Source organism: Chelonia mydas, chromosome 11, assembly GCF_015237465.2.
Source record: "Chelonia mydas isolate rCheMyd1 chromosome 11, rCheMyd1.pri.v2, whole genome shotgun sequence".
Taxonomy (NCBI): Eukaryota; Metazoa; Chordata; order Testudines; family Cheloniidae; genus Chelonia; species Chelonia mydas.
The window spans coordinates 20944215-20966701 of record NC_051251.2 but is presented as its reverse complement, the minus strand read 5'-3'; the positions used below and the strand labels follow the sequence as shown (position 1 = coordinate 20966701).

Genomic DNA, 22487 nt, shown 5'->3' with positions numbered 1-22487 from the left:
GTAATAGGAGAGGAGAGGGAAGAAGGAAAATATAAATAAGGCTTAGTCCTATCTGCCAGAGAGGAGAATTTGACCACTTTTCTTTCATCAAAGAACTTTCTGTGAGGCACTGAGACTATAATGACAGTTATGATATAAAAATGTGCATAGATAGGGAGAAAAATCAGAGATTCAGTTAATATTGTATTTAATTTAATTAAGTTGTAGGACACATCAAAAAATATTGGAAAAACTATGAAAGGTCATATAGAGAAGTGGATATGAGAGTTGTGAATAATATAGTGGTAATAAGTGGCATGAGAAGGGTGGATGAGATCACCCAGGTGCTAATATGAAAACTGGGGACCTAGACCAGATCACTGAGGAACACAAAAAGAGAGCGGGAAAGAGAAGGAAAGAAGATCTACTGAAGGGTATGCTGAAGGAGTAAACGGCAAGATAGAAGAGAACCAGGTAAGGACACAGTCACAAAGCCCAAGGAAGAAAGACAGATGAAGAAGTAGTGAGCGGTTGATGGTGTAGCAGAAAGATCAATGATAATTAATATGGAGACGAGGACTAGTGCAGGAAGACAGGCTCATGCTAGCCCAACTCACATTAGTGTGTGAAAATCAGAAGTCTGGATGTTACGGGGTTAGTGGCAGATAGGGCTAGGCATCCAAGTCCAAACCCGTCTGAACCCCTGGGTCCAAGGGTTGGCCAGCTAGCCTGAGTCTGCAGCAGTGTCCACACTGCTTTTTTTTAGCATGCTTGCTCAAGGTGAGCTAGCATGAGTCTGTCTGCTCCAGGCTGGGAATCACACCTCCCAGTTGCAGACATATCTTGAAACTCTTAAAAGAGGTGATTTACTGCCTATTGTGAGAACAGTTTCAGTGGAACAGGGACAGCATGAAACTGATGTAGTGGGAAAGGCCAGGGGAGAAGGAGTGATTCATAAGAGAAAGGAAAGCAATGAGGAGGGGAAATTAGAAGGTGTGAAAGGGTGGGGCAGAATTGACAAGTCAAGGCAATTGATGTGGAGCCTCTCACACTAAGACTCTGGGTGCTGACAAGAAGAGGAATGTTAACAGGAATGTTAACTCTCCTAAGTCATCTGAGTCACCAATCAAAAAAAATGTTTCAGAGACTCAGATCACAAGGAGAGTACTATTGAAGGTCCAATTGGTTCCAGTACCTTCAGGTTATCTAAGGCTTCCTCTAAAAGCCACTCTGCTACCAAACTGGATTTGGTACCAAAGACTTCTTTAGCGACAGGTGGCCATGTCCATTCTAGTAGACATCCCACTTCAAAGAAGTCCACATCATCAGACTATGTTGTACCTTCAATATCTATACCAGTGTCCCAGACCCCTGTATCAGTACCATCTGAGTCCGAGTCTGGATGCACATGTTCAAGCCATTCAGTGTCTGATGCACCAATACATTTTAGACAGTCCCTATCTTGGTATCAACATTGGTCTCCACAGGATCTTGCTCAACTCAAGCTCATGTACCCTCAGTACCGTAGGAGTTTAGATATTTAAGGGATCTTTTTGTTTCAGGTGAACCACAGTCTCTGTTACTTCCCAGTACTGTACATTTATCTGCCCCAAGACCTTCTGGGTCACCACCTCTACATTTCTCATTGAGACCTTCTGCTTCACCAACACTGATCGTTGAGGGCAAACAATTATCACCTCCCTTAGAATATGTTGAGGATGATTCTTCCAACTGTCATATATTGGTTTAGAGATCTCCTGTCTAATCTATGAGATACTACTCTCCTACCTATGCTGAGAGAAAGCCTTGTGGGGTGAAACAATCTCAATCTCCATCCATTCGGTGTGACCAAAGATGGCTCCTTTTATGCCCTGTGGGCCCCCCCAGTGGCCTTATTGGGATCCCAGAGCCCTCTGTTGCCAGCAGTTCTTGAGGGCCTCAGTCCATCTCCCAGAGAGCATAGGGAGAACCATTCTTCTGAACCATCACTCCCTCCTCCTCTACCTGAGCCTTTAGATGAGACCTTTGAGGAGCAGGAGGCAAGGGCTGACAAAAAGGTAAAACAAACATTTCTTTCTCATCACCAGATGAGGCTGTAATGGACCCACCACCTTCCATTGCAGATGATGTTAGGCAGTTTCAGGCGCCGATAAAAAACATTGCAGATATGCTTTTAAATTCCTTTAGAGGAGATCCAGGATTCTCATGAGAAACTCCTCTACATTAACTACAATAAACTTAACAGCTTTATTAAACATTTACCATATAAACCATAGAAATCACCATAAAATTATCTTTAAATGTTGTGACTTTCCAATGACATGGTAGATGGTCAAATATTTTTGGATAAGAGGATCTGCAAAAATATGGGGACATCACTTAGGTGTGATCTTTGGAGCATCTTCTTCATTTATTGTTGTGCTTTTTTCTACTAGAATTCTGGAGCCAAATTGCATTTCTTTATAACAGCACAAATTAATGAAATGTGTTGGTGGTGTCTAGCAAAAAATACTTGTTGGGGTTAAAAATCACAACTTTTACTATTCTCAGAAATGTATGTTTATATTAAAAGTACTGACTTTAAGTTTAATGCATATTTATTTTTACCATAAAAATAGTTGTCTTTATTTTGAATAGGGAGGCCTACATGCAGCTGTGCGCTGGGTTTTACAGGACCAAACTGCAATCAAACAGTTTGTGATCATTTTTGTCAAAATGGAGGAACCTGCAGTGTCACTGCTGGAAATCAACCCTATTGTCACTGCCTGACTGAGTACACTGGAGACAGATGTCAATATTGTAAGTAATACTCTATGTGCCAGGGAACTCTGCAGCACATTGAAAGTTTTATAAAATTGAAATTTAAAGTGAGTAGTTGGCTGAGTGGGTTTTCCTGTTCCTCCAACCCCCTGTAAACCTCAATCCAAAGTTTGTTTGATCACAAGTAAAATGAATTTGGTAGACTAAACCCACCCCACTGAACACTTAACTAGAGAAACTAACTGCACAACTGGCAGGAGCATTGGCATAGAAAGGGGCATTATAAGTCACGATTGAGGTCTGTGGCTTTTTACATTGGCATAGGTCTAAAATTCACAATTTTTTTATAGTAAGTATAATAAACAGCATAAATTAATGGTTTTGATATTTCCCTCTTGTGGGTATTGTGTAAAACCGAGAATTGTGATTATAGATCTAATGCAAAAATTATTAATATATAAAAACCCTAGATACAGGCATATAACCTGTAATTAAGATTACAATATTTATTATTTTCCCAATATGTATTTATTATGGCATGGAGTATTTTCTCAATATGCATTTCTTATACATTTGTGAATGGCACTGCACAGTAGAACAACCTGCTTTGCCATGTCAATAATACCACCATCCTCCCTGTCACTTACACTGCTAGGATGTTATCTTTGACTCCTTTTCCTTAGTCCTCTATATCCAGGTTCGGTCCGAACCCCTGGTACTTCTTCCTTCACAACATCTCACCATTTTTTTATGTCCACATGGCCAATGTTTTGTCCAATTATTGGTAATCTTCTGTCTTGATTACTGTCATCTATTCCTGTCTACACTCCCTGATATGCACATTGGTCTATCCTACCTGCCTAAACCATGATTGTCAAAGTTATCTTTCTCACATGATGATATATCACTATCCCTCCTCCCACCTTCAATTTGTAAAGATCGCTAGGCTTGAATTATCTCAGAAAATTTGCAAAGAGAAGTGAGTATTTTAGAAATCCTCAAGATATAGTTTGTAAACTAGCATGTGTGGAACTATTTCTTTTCTGAAAGGAAATACTTTTTATCTACCATCATTACCTGTCACCCATAAAAGGGAGCTCTCGTAACATTTATCGGGGCTTCACGAGAAGTTAGATGTGATTACAGAAGATGGTTTCCTTCCTTTTTGAAAATGTAATGGGTTTCTCTGTCTTAATCTCTGTCTGTGTGTGTGGTTTTTTGGAGGGGGGTGAGGGGGTGAGAGAACCTGGATTTGTTTAGGAAATGGCCCACCTTGATTATCATGCACATTGTAGGGAGAGTGGTCACATTGGATGGGCTATTACCAGCAGGAGAGTGAGTTTGGGGGTGGGGGGTGGGGTGGGGGCGGAGGGTGAGAAAACCTGGATTTGTTCTGGAAATGGCCCAACTTGATGATCACTTTAGATAAGCTATTACCAGCAGGAGAGTGGGGTGGGAGGACGTATTGTTTCATGGTCTCTGTGTGTATATAATGTCTTCTGCAGTTTCCACAGTATGCATCCGATGAAGTGAGCTGTAGCTCACGAAAGCTCATGCTCAAATAAATTGGTTAGTCTCTAAGGTGCCACAAGTCCTCCTTTTCTTTTTACATAAATGTACTGACTGAAGTAGCTCTTGCCACTAGTGGAAAATTGATTCTGCATTTTTAAATTTTCACAGAATACCTAGGTGAAGCTACCAAATATTTATGTCACCTTTAGACTTTCTAGGAGAAATCATTTTTGTTAGTGAAAACATGACGATAGCCATGCCCCTGTTTATAGCTTATCTGTGTGTTGTTCTTTTGAAATGTGTGCCCTGATAGATTCTCATTCCAATGCTTCATCAATAATAGCATTTTCAAAACATTGCTAATAACTCTTGCTGTGAGCATTAGAATAACTTATTTCACAGCCAGCTGCAGAATTCTGGAATTGGAGATGGCACAACCTCTTAAAATCAACATAGTTTCCCCTAAATAAATAAGATTTTTGATACAGCACTTTATATAAGAGATGTAGACCTGTTATGAGGCTATGTATAGATTGTAATAACATATTTATGGAGATAGTCATTTGCCCTTTTTTGCCTGTCCTATGAAGTAGATAAAAATGCTGGATTTAAACAAAACCAAGAGGAAGTTCGGTATTGTAAAAGTCTGTTTCACAACTCTTTACCAGAAACTAAAAATGTTTTGTTTACCAGTGAACGGTCTGTCAAGCAAGGAAAAGGTTAGTAGGTATGTTAAATAGGATTTGTATTGAAATAAATGGAATGTATTTCCAGTTGGGAGACTATGAAATAAATTCAAGGCTTTGAATGCAAAAACAGAAGTAATTGTGATTCTAGCCTACTTGTTATTAAACAAACTGCATGGATTCACAAATAACTATCTGCAAATACAACTGGGTATTTGAAAACAATATAGTACATAAATCATGCACAGACAGACACACAGATTAAGAAAAAAATATTTACTTGAGGTTTACCCCAAACCAAACAAATTGTTTCTAGTTGAATGCTTCTGCAAATATCATTTTAAAAAGAGAATTAATTTAAATGTAAATGTAGGGGTACTTTTTAAACAGCATGTTTATTATCAGATTTGGATTGTCTGCTGACGCTGTTTGGAATAACAGCATAATTCAAAGAGGTTTAAATGCATTAAGGCTTTTGTTTGTATAAGACTTCTTTCTTTCTTTTTTTCTTTTAAGGAGCTTCCAATATTTGTAGAGTGCTTGGTAATGGCCAACAGTTGTTTGATACAGATTGCACTGGTATTCGGTTTATAGTTAATAATTTAAACATATATGCAAGGTTTGTTTTTCACTTGTATGTGATATTTGCTTGTCTGGATGCTGAAACAGATTATTACAACTTCATTATAATAAAGATCAATTGTCTGTAAAGCACATTAGTTTTTGCCTTCTCATGGTAACGTGGATGGTACAAATTAACATAAAAAGAAATATGCCCGTATGGACCCCGGGCCTCCAAGCAGCAAATATTACACAGGTGTTTTATGACAGGGCTATAAAATTTACGTGCCCAATTTCTTTCATGCTTTTATTATTATTATATTCCCTTATTTGTTCTCATACTTATTTTCTTCTGGATGTCTAACCCAATGTACTGCCATAGGTTCTTGTTAGGGCACATATCCTGAACTGTGTTCTCATGTGAGATTACCTGGACGCTGGTAAAATGCATTTAAGTACATGAATGTAGAAGTTATGGCATTTTATGAAATATACATAGAACTCACCAGCTTACACAGCATGACATTATCCGGATGCTTACATTCCATAGAACCTAAAGTTTATACAATCACTATAGTCTGCATATTTGTGTTCATCTCCTTGAAAAAAATTCCTTATTTAAAATTCCTTCAGTGGCACATGTGGAATAATTAAGCTGTTCAAGTTCATCTCTTGAAACAGTCAAATGGAGAAAAGGTCTGACCCATTTCAGATATGTAGAAATGAATATAGCACTCTTGCAATAATTTCATTTTCCTGAAACTGACAATCCTTTCCTTCAGAAAAGTTGAGTCAATTAGCAGAGTTTATTATAATTCAGTCTGTAAAAAACACCTAATTTTTGTGTTAGGTAATATAATCCTCTGGTATTTGTGTTTTTGTTTGCTTCAGCCTCACTGCATAGGAAGAGCTGGCCTTGTATCTTGTGGCTTTTATGTCCAAGTGCAGGACACATCTCTTTACTTTAGCTTTCAAAAGAAGACAGAATTTTTAACAATCACAATACTTAACTAAATGAACTACTAATCTATATCTTAGGATGGGACTTGGTTTTGTGTTTTGAAAACCTCTCAGATACCACAGTGACGAGCACCATATGCATTCAGTCTGATTAACCGGTTGGAGATGCAACTGACTGTCTAACTATAATCCAACATTCCTCCACACTGTGCCTTTTGCAAAGCTAAATAAGAATTTGATTATTTTTACAGAGGATTTTAAAATTATTACAGGTCTCTTTTTAGACCAACCTATTCTTCATGTTGTATTGCCAGATTATCATTATATTTGCTTACTCTGGTTTTGGGACTATATAGTATCTGGAATCCAACAAATTGGGTGATACTTTTCTCTAATACAGGTGGACCAGAATGTTGGCCTCAGTAAGGATGATTTGCCACTATACTTCAATGCCGCAAAACAGCCCTAAAGTCGCCTTAGTGTCCAGCTGTGGATTCCCTGGCTCACCACAGCCCCTACATCCCATCATAAACTCTGGTGTGGGTAGGAGATATGTTGAGAAGAGGTGTTACTGGAGCATGCTCTGCTTCAGTGATCTCTAGTTGTCACAAAGGTCCATAGGGGCTGTTCCAGGCAACCTAAGTTTGAAGAGCCTGGTGGCTACTGTAATTTACAATGGAGGCCAAGCCATCTCACCACAGCCCAAGGACATGGGAAATAGCAAATGTGACATGGAGGTAACCCCCTTTTGGGTCCTGCACTGAGCAGCTCTACTCGACCTGTGGAACAGGACTGCTACCTCTCTAAACTTGGTTACTTCCTCACAGTGCACAATCTTATAAATGACAGGTTTCAGAGTAACAGCCGTGTTAGTCTGTATTCGCAAAAAGAAAAGGAGTACTTGTGGCACCTTAGAGACTAACCAATTTATTTGAGCATAAGCTTTTTATCATACACATTGTAAGGAGAGTGATCACTTTAGATAAGCTATTACCAGCAGGAGAGTGGGGTGGGAGGAGGTATTTTTTCATGCTTTGTGTGTATATAAAAAGATCTTCTACACTTTCCACAGTATGCATCCGATGAAGTGAGTTGTAGCTCACGAAAGCTTATGCTCAAATAAATTGGTTAGTCTCTAAGGTGCCACAAGTACTCCTTTTCTTTTTGCGAATCTTATAAATAATAAAGCACAGAAGATGCTGGAACAGGGGCCAGTCGTACTCTGGTAGTTTTCACTATTATACATAAACATTGGAGTTTTAATGTATTTTTGCTTCAAGGTCCTCACTAAAATATTTCTATAAATAGGAAGTCTTTTTCTTAGATGCTAATACCTTTCCGGATATAGTATATTGGAAGCAATTAAGGCGTTTCAGAAGAAGACTAGCACGGGCATCAAATAGGAAAAATCAACAATCTAAACTGACTGAATTTCCAGACAAAAAATTCTGAATATAGGATAGGATATGCTACATTGCTATCTCCAGAATAATTGCAGAAACTTATAAATTCTCTATATTTTAACTCACAAATCAAGCTGAATCTGCCTGGTTTAGGCTTTTACAGTTATAATGGTAATCAGGCAGGGCGGGGGTAAAGGAACATTTTGTTAGTTGACTGCCTTAAACAGAAATCTAGGGCAATCCAGATTGTTGCAGTTCAAGACTCAGAGCTCTTGCTCCAGGTAGTTTGAAAGCTTGTCTCTTTCACCGACAGGAGTTGGGCCAATAAAATATATTTATCACCCATCTTGTTTCTCCTGGGACTACAACACAGCAAACAGAGATAAAATTTTAAAATACCTTGTATACAGGTATTCAGCCCATTCTGTTGCAGTGATTGGATGTTTAGATTCTATCTACCTTTCTCAAATAGCAGGAACAATATGATTTTTTTAAAGTTATTTAGCTCCTGGAGAAAAGGCTGCTATTAAAAATAATTCAGGAAAGCCCTTGGGCTCTGTTGGTTTTTCTGTCAATTTTTGTTAATGTGACAAAGCTCTGTCCTTGCCTCCGTGGGTCCCGCGTTTCCTGGTGGATTTCACGAGCCTCAGAGGCTCACTGTGACCGTCCACATAATCCTTCTCTCTCTAGAGACAAGGGTCACAGTCTACTGAGCCATTTTCATCATAAGCCAGCGGGGAAGGTGAGGAGAAGTTATCCTTCCTTGCACAGTCTCTGTTGTCTCCCAGTCTCAGTGATTAATCAGGGGGCAAAGTGGGGCTGGGGGAACCCGGGCCCACCCTCTACTCCAGGCTCCAGCCCAGGGACCCTAATAGTATCAGCTATGGTAGCTGACCTTTTAGAAACATGACATGTACAATTCCCTGGGCTACTTCCTGCACAACAGCCCTCACTTCCTCAAGCTCCAATTCACCCTTTCCTCAGGGCTTCCTTCCCTGTGCCTGATGTGGTGTGTACTACTCAGTCTCTCCAACAGCACAACTTCCTCCCACAGCTCCTGACATGCACACCCACCTGACTAACTGGGAGGCTTTTAACTAGTTTCAGCCAGCCCCTGATTGGCTTTGGGTGTCCCAATCAACCTAGCATTCTCCCTGCCTTCTGGAAAGTTCTTAATTGGCCCCGGGTGTCTTAATTGACCTGGAGCAGCTGCCATTTCACTTATCCTGGTACCAGGGATTTGTTTAGCCTGGAGCTAATATATCTATCTCCCACTACTATTCTATAGCCATCTGGCCTTGCCCCGTCACAGTTAAACATACAATTTTTTGGTTCACTATCCATTATGTATTCAACTATTGATGCAAATGTGCCCCATGCAATCAAAAATGGAATGGAATGGAATCTTTTGGCCATCGGTTGGGATGCACCTGTGCCCTGATTCTCCTGTCTCCACATCCCACCTCTCAAAGACATAAAAAGCAGAGTGGGGCCAAGCATCGTTCTGTGAGTTCTATCTTTTATGCACTTGTGAACTTAAAACATTATTCCCTTAGATTAGTTTAGTGTTTAGAAAAAAAATTCCTACTTTAACTTTTGTTATCTTGTACCAAGTTTCTTTAGTCCTCATGGCTGAACAGAGATCGCTAGAGTTTAAGTATTGACCGTTCTGTGAAGAGGCTATATTTCTCAATGATGATTGCACAAGTTGTTTAGTTTGCTTTTTTGAGGCACACATCACAGACAAATGTTCAGTTTGTCATTCATTTTCTAAAACAAACACAAAAAATGAGAGAGATTTGACTGAAATGTTTTCCTCTGCACAAATCCTTGAGGTCAGCTTCTGATCCAGGCAAAGAAGACCCACGCAGATCTGAACAATCCTCTTCCAGAAGTAATCTGGTGAGCACTGGTTCTATGGTCAGTTCCAGGCCTCCTACCACTTCAAAACACTCCTCTAGGTTCCTGCTTCCAAATTCTCCTCATTGGCTAATAGAGTTCATACCACTTTTCTAAAGAGCACACACATAGATTGTCACCTGAGGTACCTAGGAAGAAAAAGAGGCAAATAGCAATTTGTTATCTCTCCCTACCCATCTCTCTCTTTTCACCTAAGAAGACAAAGGAAACAGCTGTTGGACTTTAGGAGCAGATCCTGGCCTGAGAGTTTGGTCAGCATTGTTACTGAAACATGTAGTAATGGACTTCACTTTGAACCAAGTCTAGTTTAAGTTTAGAAAGTGTTTTATCTTTATTTTTCTTGAAACCATTTGTGACTTTAATCCTCATTATTTGTACTCACTTAAAATCTGTCTCTTTGTAGTTAAATAAACTTGCTTTATTCTTTAATTCACAATTAATTCAGTGTTGTGAATTGTTTGGAAACTCCATTTAAGGTAAGTTGATCCTCTTAGAGGGGCGGTGGACCTAATATACCTGGACTGTCCAGGACAGTGCAAAATGTACGTGTTGGGGGGAGAATTTGGAACAGTGAGTGTGTTAGGGTTAAAAAAAACCCAACCTCTAAGGAAGGAAAGTCCACCACCTCCCTAGGTTTTTTTAAAAAAAAACAAGAAAAATCAATTAATTGGCACTAGATGCAAAAGAGACATCTGGCATATAAAGTTTTTGTGCAACACCAGTCACACTTTTCTACACAAAACCATGTTTTACAATGACAGTACTAACCCATTCCAGTGCTTCACCACCCTCCTAGTGAAAAAGTTTTTTCCTAATGTTCAACCTAGACCTCCCCCACTACAACTTGAGACCATTACTCATTGTTCTGTCATCTGCTACCACTGAGAACAGAGTCTAGAGCCATCCTCTTTGGAACCCCCTTTCAGGTAGTTGAAAGCAGCTATCAAATCTCCCCTCAATCTTCTCTTCCATAGACTAAATAATCCCAGTTCCCTCAGCCTCTCCCCATAAATCATGTGCTCCAGCCCCCTAATAATTTGTGTTGCCCTCCGCTGGACTCTTTCCAATTTTTCCACATCCTTCTTGTAGTGTGGGGCCCAAAACTGGACACAGTACTCCAGATGAGGCCTCACCAATGCCAAATAGAGGGGAATGATCACGTCCCCCAATCTGCTGGCAATGCTCCTACTTATACAGCCCAAAATGCTATTAGCCTTCTTGGCAACAAGGACACACTGTTGACTCATATCCAGCTTCTCGTCCACTGTAACTCCCAGCTCCTTTTCTGCAGGACTGCTGCCTAGCCACTCGGTTCCTAATCTGTAGCAGTGCATGGGATTCTTCCATCCTAAGTGCAGGACTCTGCACTTGTCCTTGTTGAACCTCATCAGATTTCTTTTGGCCCAATCATCCAATTTGTCTAGGTCCCTCTGTATCCTATCCCTTCCCTCTACTGCCCCTGCCAGCTTAGTGTCATCTGCAAACTTCACCATCCTCGAAATAATCAATTATTAGTTGGGGATTGGTCCTGCTTTGAGCAGGGGGTTGGACTAGATGACCTCCTGAGGTCCAACCCTGATATTCCAACCCTGATATTCTATGATTCTGTAATTGGGGTAGCCCTGCAAGTAGTAACCAAGGCTGCTGAAAGCCAGAGACACTCAGGATGTGACTTAAATGCTGTTATTGAGGAGCCTAGGTTGGGTGCTACAGCAGCAAAGCATTGTGAGGCATCCCAAGTTGCAGGGCAAGTGGTGACACAGCCCCTCACTGTCTGGATTGCACCCCCGAGTGTCATACAAGTATGTCATTACCTCTGTCTACTCTGGTGCTAACAGTTTCTAACTTGCTGTTGATAGTACTAACCTTTTTGACACTGAGATTCAGGATACCAAGGCATCTGATGGTATCCTGTCTCCCAAACTCTCTGCTGTTATTTCCTGTTGTGGAGATATACCAATCGGCGCCAGCCACCAATAGTACCTTGGAACCAGTACATCTTTGGTACAGACAGGACTTCCCTAGATAATATCCTGGGACCCCTGCTAAGTCTGTTCCACAAAATGAAGAGGAATGTTCTTTATCCTCTTCTACCTGAGGGGAGAGTCGCTCTCCTACTCCTGAAGACCTCAGACATCTGACCTCTCTGCTTCTGACAGGGATTCCAGAGTTTGAGGCTACCAAAATAGACGCAGAGACTATAGATCCAGACTTGGTTAACAAATTCTTATGTTATTAATTACAAGTTAACCCGTGAATGAACTGAGGTACTATTCACCTACAGGTGCCCTGTTTATCCTCTCTTGTACAGGAAATTTTTATTTCAGAACCAAGTTCAAACTTTCTTCTCAGAAGCTTCTGGTTCCTGCATCCTCCTTTGTCTCAGTGCCATTTTCCCTAAAATAATAGTACCTGATGGATTAGTTTCTGTTGTCTTGAGAAGACTCAACCCACCTCCAATGGTCCTTACCAAACTGCTGGAATTTGACCAAACATTCCATGATGGCAACCAAGTGGGCCTTTACAGAGGCCTCATATATTAAACTCTCTCCTATCCAACTGCAGGTTTTATTTGCAAAAACCATATACTATGACAGGGTCGGGCCAGATGGCTACAGGAGAGTGATCCTATTGAGAACCAGGAAGTGGCTGTGGGAGCCCACCCACTGCTAAAGGGACCCCCCACAGCCTAAGGGGAGGATCCACAGGACCTGGAAACCAAATGATTCCAGGGAACAACTAATGAAATAACAGGGACAGGAGTGCTGTCAAAGGGTCAAACAAAGGGAACCTGATGGGGAGAGTGATAGAAGGCAGATATATTAGCCCCAGGTTAAGCAGGTCCCTTTTTCCTGGCTAAGGTAACAGGGGTGGTTCCAGAACAATCAGGAACTTGCTGGAACCAATTAAGACAGGCAGGCTAATCAGGGCACCCGGTTTAAAAAGGACCTCACTTCAGTCAGTGAGGGGTGCACAAGGAGCTGAGAGTGAGAGGGCGTGCTGCTGGAGGACTGAGGAATAAAAACGCTATCTGGCATCAGGAGGAAGGTCCTGTGGAGAAGATAAAGAAGGTGTTGGGAGGAGGCCATGGGGAAGTAGCCCAGGGAGTTGTAGCTGTCACACAGGTGTTACACGAAACACTGTAGACAGATGTGATCCACAGGGCCCTGGGCTGGAACCCAGAGTAGAGGGTGGGCCCGGGTTCCCCCCATCCTCCCAACTCCCTACTGGATACAGGAGGAGTTGACCTGGACTGTGGGTCCCACAAGAGGGGAAGGTCCCTGGCCTGTCTCTCGACCCACTAGGTGGACCAGCAGAGACTGTGGGGATTGTTCTCCTTCCTTTTCCCTATGCTTTCCAGTGATGAGGTTAGCTGAGTGAATGGCAGGTTTGAGCCACTAGCAAAAGTGGCCAAACTGAGGGCTGCCATGAATCTCTGAGGCAAGCAAATCCACCAATAATTGCAGGACCCATTAAGGCAGAGGAGGAACTTTGTCACAATACATAAAATAACATCAGTTCAACACATTATTTAACATTCTCCACATACCCCCTGCAGAGCTTCTGTACTCATCTCATCTCACACCTTAATCATTTGTGGTTAATATGGCCCAAGAACTGACAAATGAGCAGCAATATTCCAAAGCAAGACCTAAGGAAAAGGAGTCAAAGCATCTGGATCTCTTTGTGATTTACTCATCCTTCAGCTCAGAACTGCCAATGACCAAGCACTTTATTCCAAGTGTGACTTCCTTAATTGGCAAAAGGTTTTGAACTTTGTTGACAAGTTACCACAGGAGTCTAGAGATGAGTTGAGATCTCTAATAGCTGAGACTCAGTTAGTGCAGACCTTTCTGCTGGCTGCAACTGATGTCTCAGACACTGCAGCAAGATCAATGGCAGTGGCTATGACTATGAAATGAGCATCATGGTTGCAATCCTCTGGGATCTTTGGGGAAGCACAGACTATAATGGAAAATCTCTCTTGCAAGGGTTCTGATCTATTTAGCAGCAATATTGATGACACTTCACGCACATCGAAGGGCCATGCTTAGGTCCTTTGGAGTGACCTGGAAGGAACCTGGAAGGAAATAGGGAAAACATCAGACCTACCCAGGCATCTGTCTTCTTCCTCTTACTATACAGCACACCAAAGACCACCAGAGCCACTGAGAAAGAAACAAAAATTCCATAGGTGAAGGCCCTTGACATCTTCCTCAGCAGCACTGAGATCTACACCCCCTCAAGACAGCCAGTTTGATGGTTGTGTTGAGAGCCCCCTAGGTACACTCTTGAAGGAACTATACCCTCCTCCACCTACCTTTCCAGTCCTACCTCCCCTCCACACCCACTTTTCCATTCCCTTTGCAGGGAGTCCTCTAATGACAGACTGTTGCAACAAGTGGTGGGGTCACTTCTCATCTCTCACAGTGGTAGATGTTCCTCTTCAGTACAGGAAGAGAGGTTTTTATTTCTGTTACTTCTTAATTCCCAAGGGAAAAAGGAGGATAGTGATCAATTACAGTCTTGAGGAAACTCATTACATTCATTCATTGATTCAAGTTCCAAATTGTAGCCCTCGCCTCAACAATCCCACACATAAAACCATAAGATTGGTTTGCTGTTCTCAAATTCCAAGACATCTATTTTCATATATTGGACCATCTAGAACACAAAAAATACCTAAGATTTCAAGTGAGGACCTCACAGTTTATCAGCAGTTGTCCAGTGCTTATGTCCCCTTTGACCAGTTCTTTACTCACCCTACAATTCTTGTACTAATCCTATATTTTCCAGTTTAACTAATAATTCCACATGTGGCACTATCAAATGCATTAAAAGTCTAGATACATTAGTTCTACTCCATTTCCCTTGTCATAATATTATCAAAGAAATATATCAGTTTAGTATTGCATGGTCTACCTTTGGTAAATCCATGTTACATTTCATTCTCCATTTACCCCCATGTCCTTAACTTTTCTGTCCTTCAAAATTTGCTCTAAAACTTGCATACTGTTGAGGTCACACTAACAGGTCTGTAGTTGCCTGAATCACTTTTTCCCCTTTCTTAAATAAAGGTACTGTGTTTGCTATTCTCCAGTTATATGGTACTGCCCCCAATTTGATAGATTTATTAAGAAACATTGCTACCAGATTTGCAGTTTCGTGTGATGTTTCTATCAGTATATTGGGATGGAAGTTACTCAGTCACTGCCCCATTACTACCAATTTGAGCTCATTAAGCTCTTTGAGTTTTGCTCTCATCTCGGATGCGGTAATTTCCATTTGTATTCACTCATTCCCATTAGCCATTATGTCTGTGCCCCGTGTTCTACATTATCATCCTTACTAAAAACTGAGGCAACGTATTCATTTAGTTGTTGGGCCATATCTAGATTATCTTTAATCCTGGTGGCCCATCAGCTCCATTTCTTTTCTTGTTGTCTTTTTATTTATATGACTAAAAAACCTTTTGCATTTGTTTTAGTTTCTCTTGCAAGATCTAACTCAGCTTGACTTTTGGCAGTACTCACTGTATTCCTATACTTCCTGAGCTCCAAGATTTAGCATTCTTTGTTGATTAATCCCTTTGTCTATTCCTTGAAGGCTCTCTACGTGTTGTTAATATTATTTGTGAGGTGGTTAAGCATCCATTTGGGACTGGAGCCCTTTCCTCCAAGTTTTTTCCTCTTACTTGGGATGCAAATATATTATTATTATTATTAAAATAATTTTCATTAATACCTTTTAATGTTTCTTTGCAGATGTATGCCACCATTATTGTGTGAATTCTGAATCTTGTACCATTGCTGATGATGGAAGTGTAGAATGTGTCTGTCCTGTACAATATGAGGGTCCAAAATGTGAAGTAGACAAGTGTGTAAGATGCCATGGTGGGCACTGCATAATAAACCAGGACAGTGATGACATAATATGCAAGTAAGTGTTTTTGTTAGATTTAAAGTGATATATTATATACATAGATGAATTAATAGTTAAAATGCAATAATCAGTAAATCATTATACTTGATAGTGTACAACAGAATTGTACCATATGAATGGTGGGTTACAGGATGGTGTAAACATGGTATCATCAATAGCTCATAAGTAACCAGGCAGAGTCCTTTCTTTTTTGGTGGAATTTGAGGATCCAAGCTTTGAATATGACAGGTGGGATGGAATGATAACCTGCACAACTTCAAGGAGAACATAACCTCAACCAAAACTAAGAACTACATTTTACTCCACATTCTCAGTAAGTAGAAAACATGACTGTGCCATGGAAGCAGAGGTTATATATTATTCTGAACATTTTTGAAAGTAAAGACAGACATAATTTCTTAGATTATCAGTAACCTGCACAGAAGTCCTTGCTTAGGAGTATAATAAATAGGAAGTATGTGATGGTGTGGGATGCCATAAAGCTTTTTATTGTTGCAGGTTTGGGACAACCACGTTTCTCATAAGAGGAAAAAAACACTAGAAAATTGTATATGTTATCCCCAATAAATGGAAATAAAACATTGCAGTGCTCCATGCCATCACAAATTTTGTGCCAATTTTTGCCACATTTTTTGTCCTTTTTGGGTCTCCTTATTCTTTTACTACTTTGAAATATATGAATTGCTATGGAAACAGTTACATCATTGGCATTGCAGAGTTCAGTGATATTCACATGTGCAAGTGAAGGCAATTTATATTTAATGGCTTGAATTTTATATCATACATTTTGAAATACAGGAGGTTGTAATAAATCTTTATATATCCTACATAAGAAAGATACATAAGAAATAAAACACAGTAGGTATCATACATAATTATTTAGCAATTATAGAATTCTTTGTATTGTTTTTAAGCTGTAAGTCCAAGAGCTAATTATCTTTACCCACCTAAGACCTGGAAGAATTGGCCTGAAAAGCATAGCTTGCTGTGTTGCTACTAATCCCAGCATTCTTTAACTAATTGTTTAATCACAGAATCATAGAAATGTAGGACTGGACTGGATCTCAATAGGTGGTCTAGTCCAATCCCCTGCACTGAGGCAGGACTAAGTATTATCTAGACTATCCCTGATAGGTGTTTCTCTAACCTATTCTTAAAAAACCTTCAATGATGGAGATTCCACAATCTCCCTAGGTAATTTGTTCCAGTGCTTAACTACCCTTACACTTGGGAAGTTTTTCCTAATGTCTTACTTATATCTCCCTTGCTGCAATTTAAGTCCATTACTTCTTGTCCTGCCCTCAATGAATAAGGAGAATATTTTGTCTCCTCCCCTTTATAATAACCTTTTATGTACTTGAAGACTGTTATCATGTTCCCTCTGTCTTCTCTTCTCTAGACCAAACAAACCCAGGTTTTTCAATCTTTCCTCGTAGGTCATGGTTTCTAGACCTTTACTCATTCTTCTTGCTCTCCTCTGCGCTTTCCACAATTTGTCCACATCTTTCCCAAGTTGTGGTGCCCAAAACACAATACTCAAATTGAAGCTTTATCAGTGCTGAGTAGAGTGAAATAATTATTTCTTGTATCTTGTTTATAACACTCTTGCTAATACATCCCAGAATGATGTTCACTTTTTTTACTTCAGTATTACATAGTTGACTCATTTTAGGTTGGGATTCACTATAACCCCTAGATCCTTTTCTGCAGTACTCCTTCCTAACCAGTCATTTCCCAGTTTGTATTTGTGCAACTGGTTTTTCCTTCCTAAGTGTAGTAATTTGCATTTGTCCTTATTGAATTTCATCATATATTTTTCAAACCATTTCTCGCATTTGTCAAGGTCATTTTGAATTCTAATCCTGTCTTCCAAAATGCTTGTAACCCCTCCCAGTTTGGTATCATCTGTAGCATTTATAAAAGTACTCTCTCTGCCGTTATCCAAATAATTTATGAAGATATTGAATAGAACCAAACTCAGGACAGATCCCTGTGGAACTCCATGTACTTCCAGCTTGATTGTGAACAATTGATGATTATTCTCTGAGTACTGATTTTCGACCAGTTGGGCTTCTCTAGGCTATATTTCCCTAATTTACTTATGAGTAAGACAGTATCAAAAGCCTTAGTAAAGTTGATATATATCACACATACTGCTTCTCCCATCTGTAAGGCTTGTTACCTGTCAAAGAAGGATATTAGGTTGGTCTGACATGATTTATTCTTGACAAATACATATTGACTATTATTTATCACTTCAGCCAGTTCCTTAAGTATTCTAGATCTATTTCTTCAGTTCCCGCTGACCTGAAGATATCAAATTTGTTCTTTCCCTATTTTAGGTTCAGATCCTGTTCCATTTACCCTGCCGTTCACTATATTATTCATCCAATTATTGCCAATCTTTTTGGTGAAAACTGAAATAAAATAGGCACTTAACACTTCGGCCATTGCTGTGCTTTCTGTTATTGTCTTTCCCTCCTCATTGAATAATGGGCCTATCCTTTCATTGGTCTTTGTCTTCTTCTCATTTATTTTCAAAATGTTTTCTTGCTACCTGCTATTTCCTAGCTAGTTTAATCTCATTTTGTGCCTTGACCTTTCTAATTTTGTCCCTACATGATTGTGTTGTATTTTTTATATTCATCCTACATAATTTGACCTAGTTTCCACTTTTGTATGACTCCTTTTTCAATTTCAGATCTTTAAAGTTCTCCTGGCTAAGCCAAGGTTGTCTCTTATCATACTTCCTATCTTTCCTACAGATTAGGATAGTTTGCACTTCTGCCTTTAATAATGTCTTTTTTAAAAAACTGCCAACCCTTCTGAACTCCTTTTTCCCTTAGATTTGCCTCCCACAGAATCTTACCTTCCAATTCTCTGAGTTTTCAAAAGTCTGCCTTCTTGAAGTCTATTATCTTTATTCTCCCATTTTCCTTAGAATCATGAACTGTGTCATCTCATGATCACTTTCATCCAAGTTGTGTTCCATCTTCAAATTCTCAATAAGTTCCTTCCTATTTCTCAGAATCAAAAATAGAACTGCCTCTCCCTTAATTGCTTTTTCCATCTGTAATAAAAAGTTGTCTCCAATGCATTCCAAGAACACGTAGGATGATTTGTGCCATTCTTTATTATTTTCTCAACAGATGTCTGGGTAGTGAAGTTCGCAAGTCCTGGGCTTGGATGATATTGTTAGTTATTAAAAAAAGCCTCGTACACCTCTTCTTCCTGGTTCAGTGGTCAATACTAGACCACTACCATGACATCACCCTTGTTTTTTTTATACCTTTTATCCTTACCCAGAGACTTTCAGCAGGTCTGCCGCCCACCTCTATCTTGACCTAAGTGCAAGTGTATACATCTTTGATATACAAGGCAACACCTCTTCCTTGTTTTCCCTGCCTGTGTTTCCTGAACAAGTTGTGTACTTCAATGCCAATCTTCCAGTGATGTGAATTATCCCACCAAGTCTCTGTGATGCCAGTTATACCTTTTTGTCTGTCCTTTGTCCTTGCTATGATTGCCTATATTTCCCCCAGATTCCAACCCTTCCCCCAGGTCGCCATGTTCTGGACTAACCCATGTGCATTTGTCTCCTGCCCCCATTGAACCTAGTTTAAAGCCCACCTCCTTGCCATCTGTCCTCTAATGATCTGTCAGTTCTCTGTTAGACTCCCAGGGCAGTTAGTTAGGCAAATTCACCCTGTTCTGCATTTTATTAGTTATATACAAATAGTTGTAAACAGTCCATAAGTACTTTTAATAGATAGTCATAGTGTGGACTCAAAAGTCTTGGTTAGATGTTTGCAATTTTTCAGCTGTTTAATGAAATGTTTGATGATTTTGGCTCACCATGATCCTTGTCGAAGATGATAGATTCATATAGGAAAAAGGCATTTAAAACATGTTGCTTTTATGCCTCGGGGAAGAGCATTCAGCTAAAGACACTGATGCCTGCAAGGCGTTCAATTAAAAGCACCCAGAAGGACTGAAAGACTCAGCTCTTGAAACTGCTTCTGCAAGAGGCTCTGAAAACACATCTAGGAAATCCCATTAAAAAACATATACTAAGAGAACACTAAACTTGTATTCCAAATTCAGGAATTGCTAAAGATAAAATTATACCTGTGTAACAGTCATGTTCTCATAACTAAGGTGTTAATTTTGGGCCCTATTATGACTGCTTTAAGAAGCATTACACCCACTTTAAAGCACCACAAAAGGATTTTTCCTGCTCAAGGGAATCTTGGGTGCAATAGAGCTAGTGCAGGGAGTGTAGCCAAGGAAACGAGGCGTGGCCACCTACATCCTGCAATCCCTAGGTACTGGAATACTTTTTTGGGGCCACAGGAAGCCATCATAATGCTGGAGAACCAGGCCAGTGCATCTTTGAACCCATCATTTTTCCTGACCTGTGCCATGTGAACAAAAGCTGGACCCAAGAACTATTGTATGTGCTTTATGTTATAGCTTCCCTTTAAAAAGCAAATTACAGTAGCCAGTGTTATTTAAATGTGTTTTGCTTTTTTAATTACAAGCCTATATATATACCTGCCAATTTTGCTTTGTTTTCATTTTATAAAATATTTAATTTTGTATCTTTGTAAAATAGATATAATAAATAGACCTACAGTTGACATTACACAAATGTGTAACATGCTTCACAGAGAACAGCAGTCAGGTTTTCCATAAATATGAATGCATTGGAAGATAATCCCTAGCCAGTTTTCCCCAACTAAAGGGTTAAAGAAAGAAATAGCTTTTCACATTCATGAGCAAAGCTGTGTGAAAATCATCAGCATCATGAAACCCTTTTTGCAATTTGAAGGTTGCTTTGTAATTGGCCTTTCTTTAGAAGCCCTGTTGTTAGTGCATATTACTGCTGGAACCAAGCTGCCACCTACACAGTGCTAAACTGGCATTGCTAATAGACGTGTCTCCTCTCAGTTCCTCACTGCTACAATAACTTCAGACTGGAAGGAAGTAGGGCTATTCAAACTGCTAGTTATTTAATGGAAGACAGAGCTTTAATGCATATTAAAATAAAGAAGAAAAAGCAAACGTGAGGCCCAAAAGAAGATGGGAATGAGCTAAAGAGAACGGTCAAAGAAGGAAGAATGAAACAAGTATTGAAAGAATAAAGGATGGGGAAAAATGATATCATGAAAGGTAAAAAGAAGCCAAAAGAAATTGTTTGTGAAGATAAAAAGAAGATGCAAATGGAAAACAATACATGCCACATGGAGGTGTGGAACCTGTGTTCGTATCACACAGCATTGAATCCTACTTGTTTTTTAGCTGTTAAGAGGCTGCTGCTGGTGTGCAGATGGATAGATTGGTAATCACATTCAACTACAGTACAGTAATTTATGGACAAAAGCAGATTGTCTTCAGTTCAATCCCATTTTGTGTTTTATAAGTATAACAGTGAGAGAGAATCAAATTTCTAGTAATTAGGCGAACAAAAACTTTAATAAAATAGAATATTCACATATCTTGAGAACTATGTATATGTATTGCAGCTAATCTCTGTATTTATCTGCATTGAATGGTAATACCAGTACCAGAGGAATAGCTTGATAATCAGCAATTAGGCACGGATAACAAGAGATTGTACAGTTTACAGCTGCTAACACAATGAATTGAAAAAACTGAACAGGAGCTTAGCAGCTAGATCTATGACCACATGGGTTCTAGGTCTTATCTCAGAAAATGTAAAAGTTGTGTTTTGCTGCAGGTTTGTGACTTTCACCAGTTAGTTTTACAATGCACACAACAGTAGAAACCATTAAAAGGTCTACTTTTGTCAACTATTGCCACATACAGCTTCTATTCTAATAATAGGGGGAAAGTGTGGTAATCACAGATTACTGCTTGATAGCAGTTGGCAAATGCCAGCAGGAAGGATGTCTTTTTTAATGAAGGCACTGGAATGGGACTCAGGAGATGAGAATTCACTTCACACCTCTGCCAGAGATTTCCCGTGGGACCTTAGCCAAAGTTGCTTTTGTCATCCTGTGCCTCAGTTCCCCCTATGTAAAATGGAAATATTGCTTTTCACTCACTATTTGTCTATTTAGATCAAGGACTTTCATGTACTAATGTATGTACCTAGCACAATAACCCCTTAACCTTGTGGTTAGTAGGTACTACTGTCCAACAAACAATCAGCAATAATAATGTTGAGTTTTTAAAGACAACCATGCTATGTCCACAGAATTGAGTTCAAACTTAGGCTGAGATTGAATAAAAATATGTTATTTACAGTTTTATGTAAAAATGTAGGCAAAATGTTAGTGTTTTTTCTTAAGCCCTGGTAATGGAATATTTATTCAGACCTGAAGTATTGAGGATCAGTCCATTTATGAATTGCTTATTTGCTTACATTTAATACCACTTAGAGGTTTTACAAGCAACGCCCATCTCCAAAAAGGCCTCAGAGGTGGGGGGAACTTTCAGCTAGTGTGGAAAGAAATTCTTTGGCCTCTTTTAAGGGATACAACCCTCCTCTCCTTGGGGACATTCAGCCTCATTGTCATCTGGAGAGGAGGGTGGTTAGGCTGATTGGTGGACCACAAAGCTATAGCAAAACCCACTGGCTCCCACACACTTAATGGGAGGGTTATAAGCCCTTCCCCCAGCTCTAGGAGCCGTTCTGCATGAGAAGAAAAACTCCTACTCTACTCCCCCCTTGGGATTATAATAGGACTGGGTCTTGTGGGTCTTGCTGTAGGCATCATACTAATTACCTCTTGGGACT

At 39.8% G+C, this 22487-nt stretch overlaps 1 protein-coding gene across 1 annotated transcript in view; it reads left to right on the top strand.

The window, feature by feature from the left end:
- Positions 1-22487, top strand: part of LRP1B (LDL receptor related protein 1B) — a 1293242-nt gene that overhangs the window by 1239103 nt on the left and 31652 nt on the right. Inside the window, 2 exon segments of the mRNA XM_043525164.1 lie at positions 2617-2778; positions 15547-15721. Coding sequence (XP_043381099.1) covers positions 2617-2778; positions 15547-15721 — 337 coding nt within the window.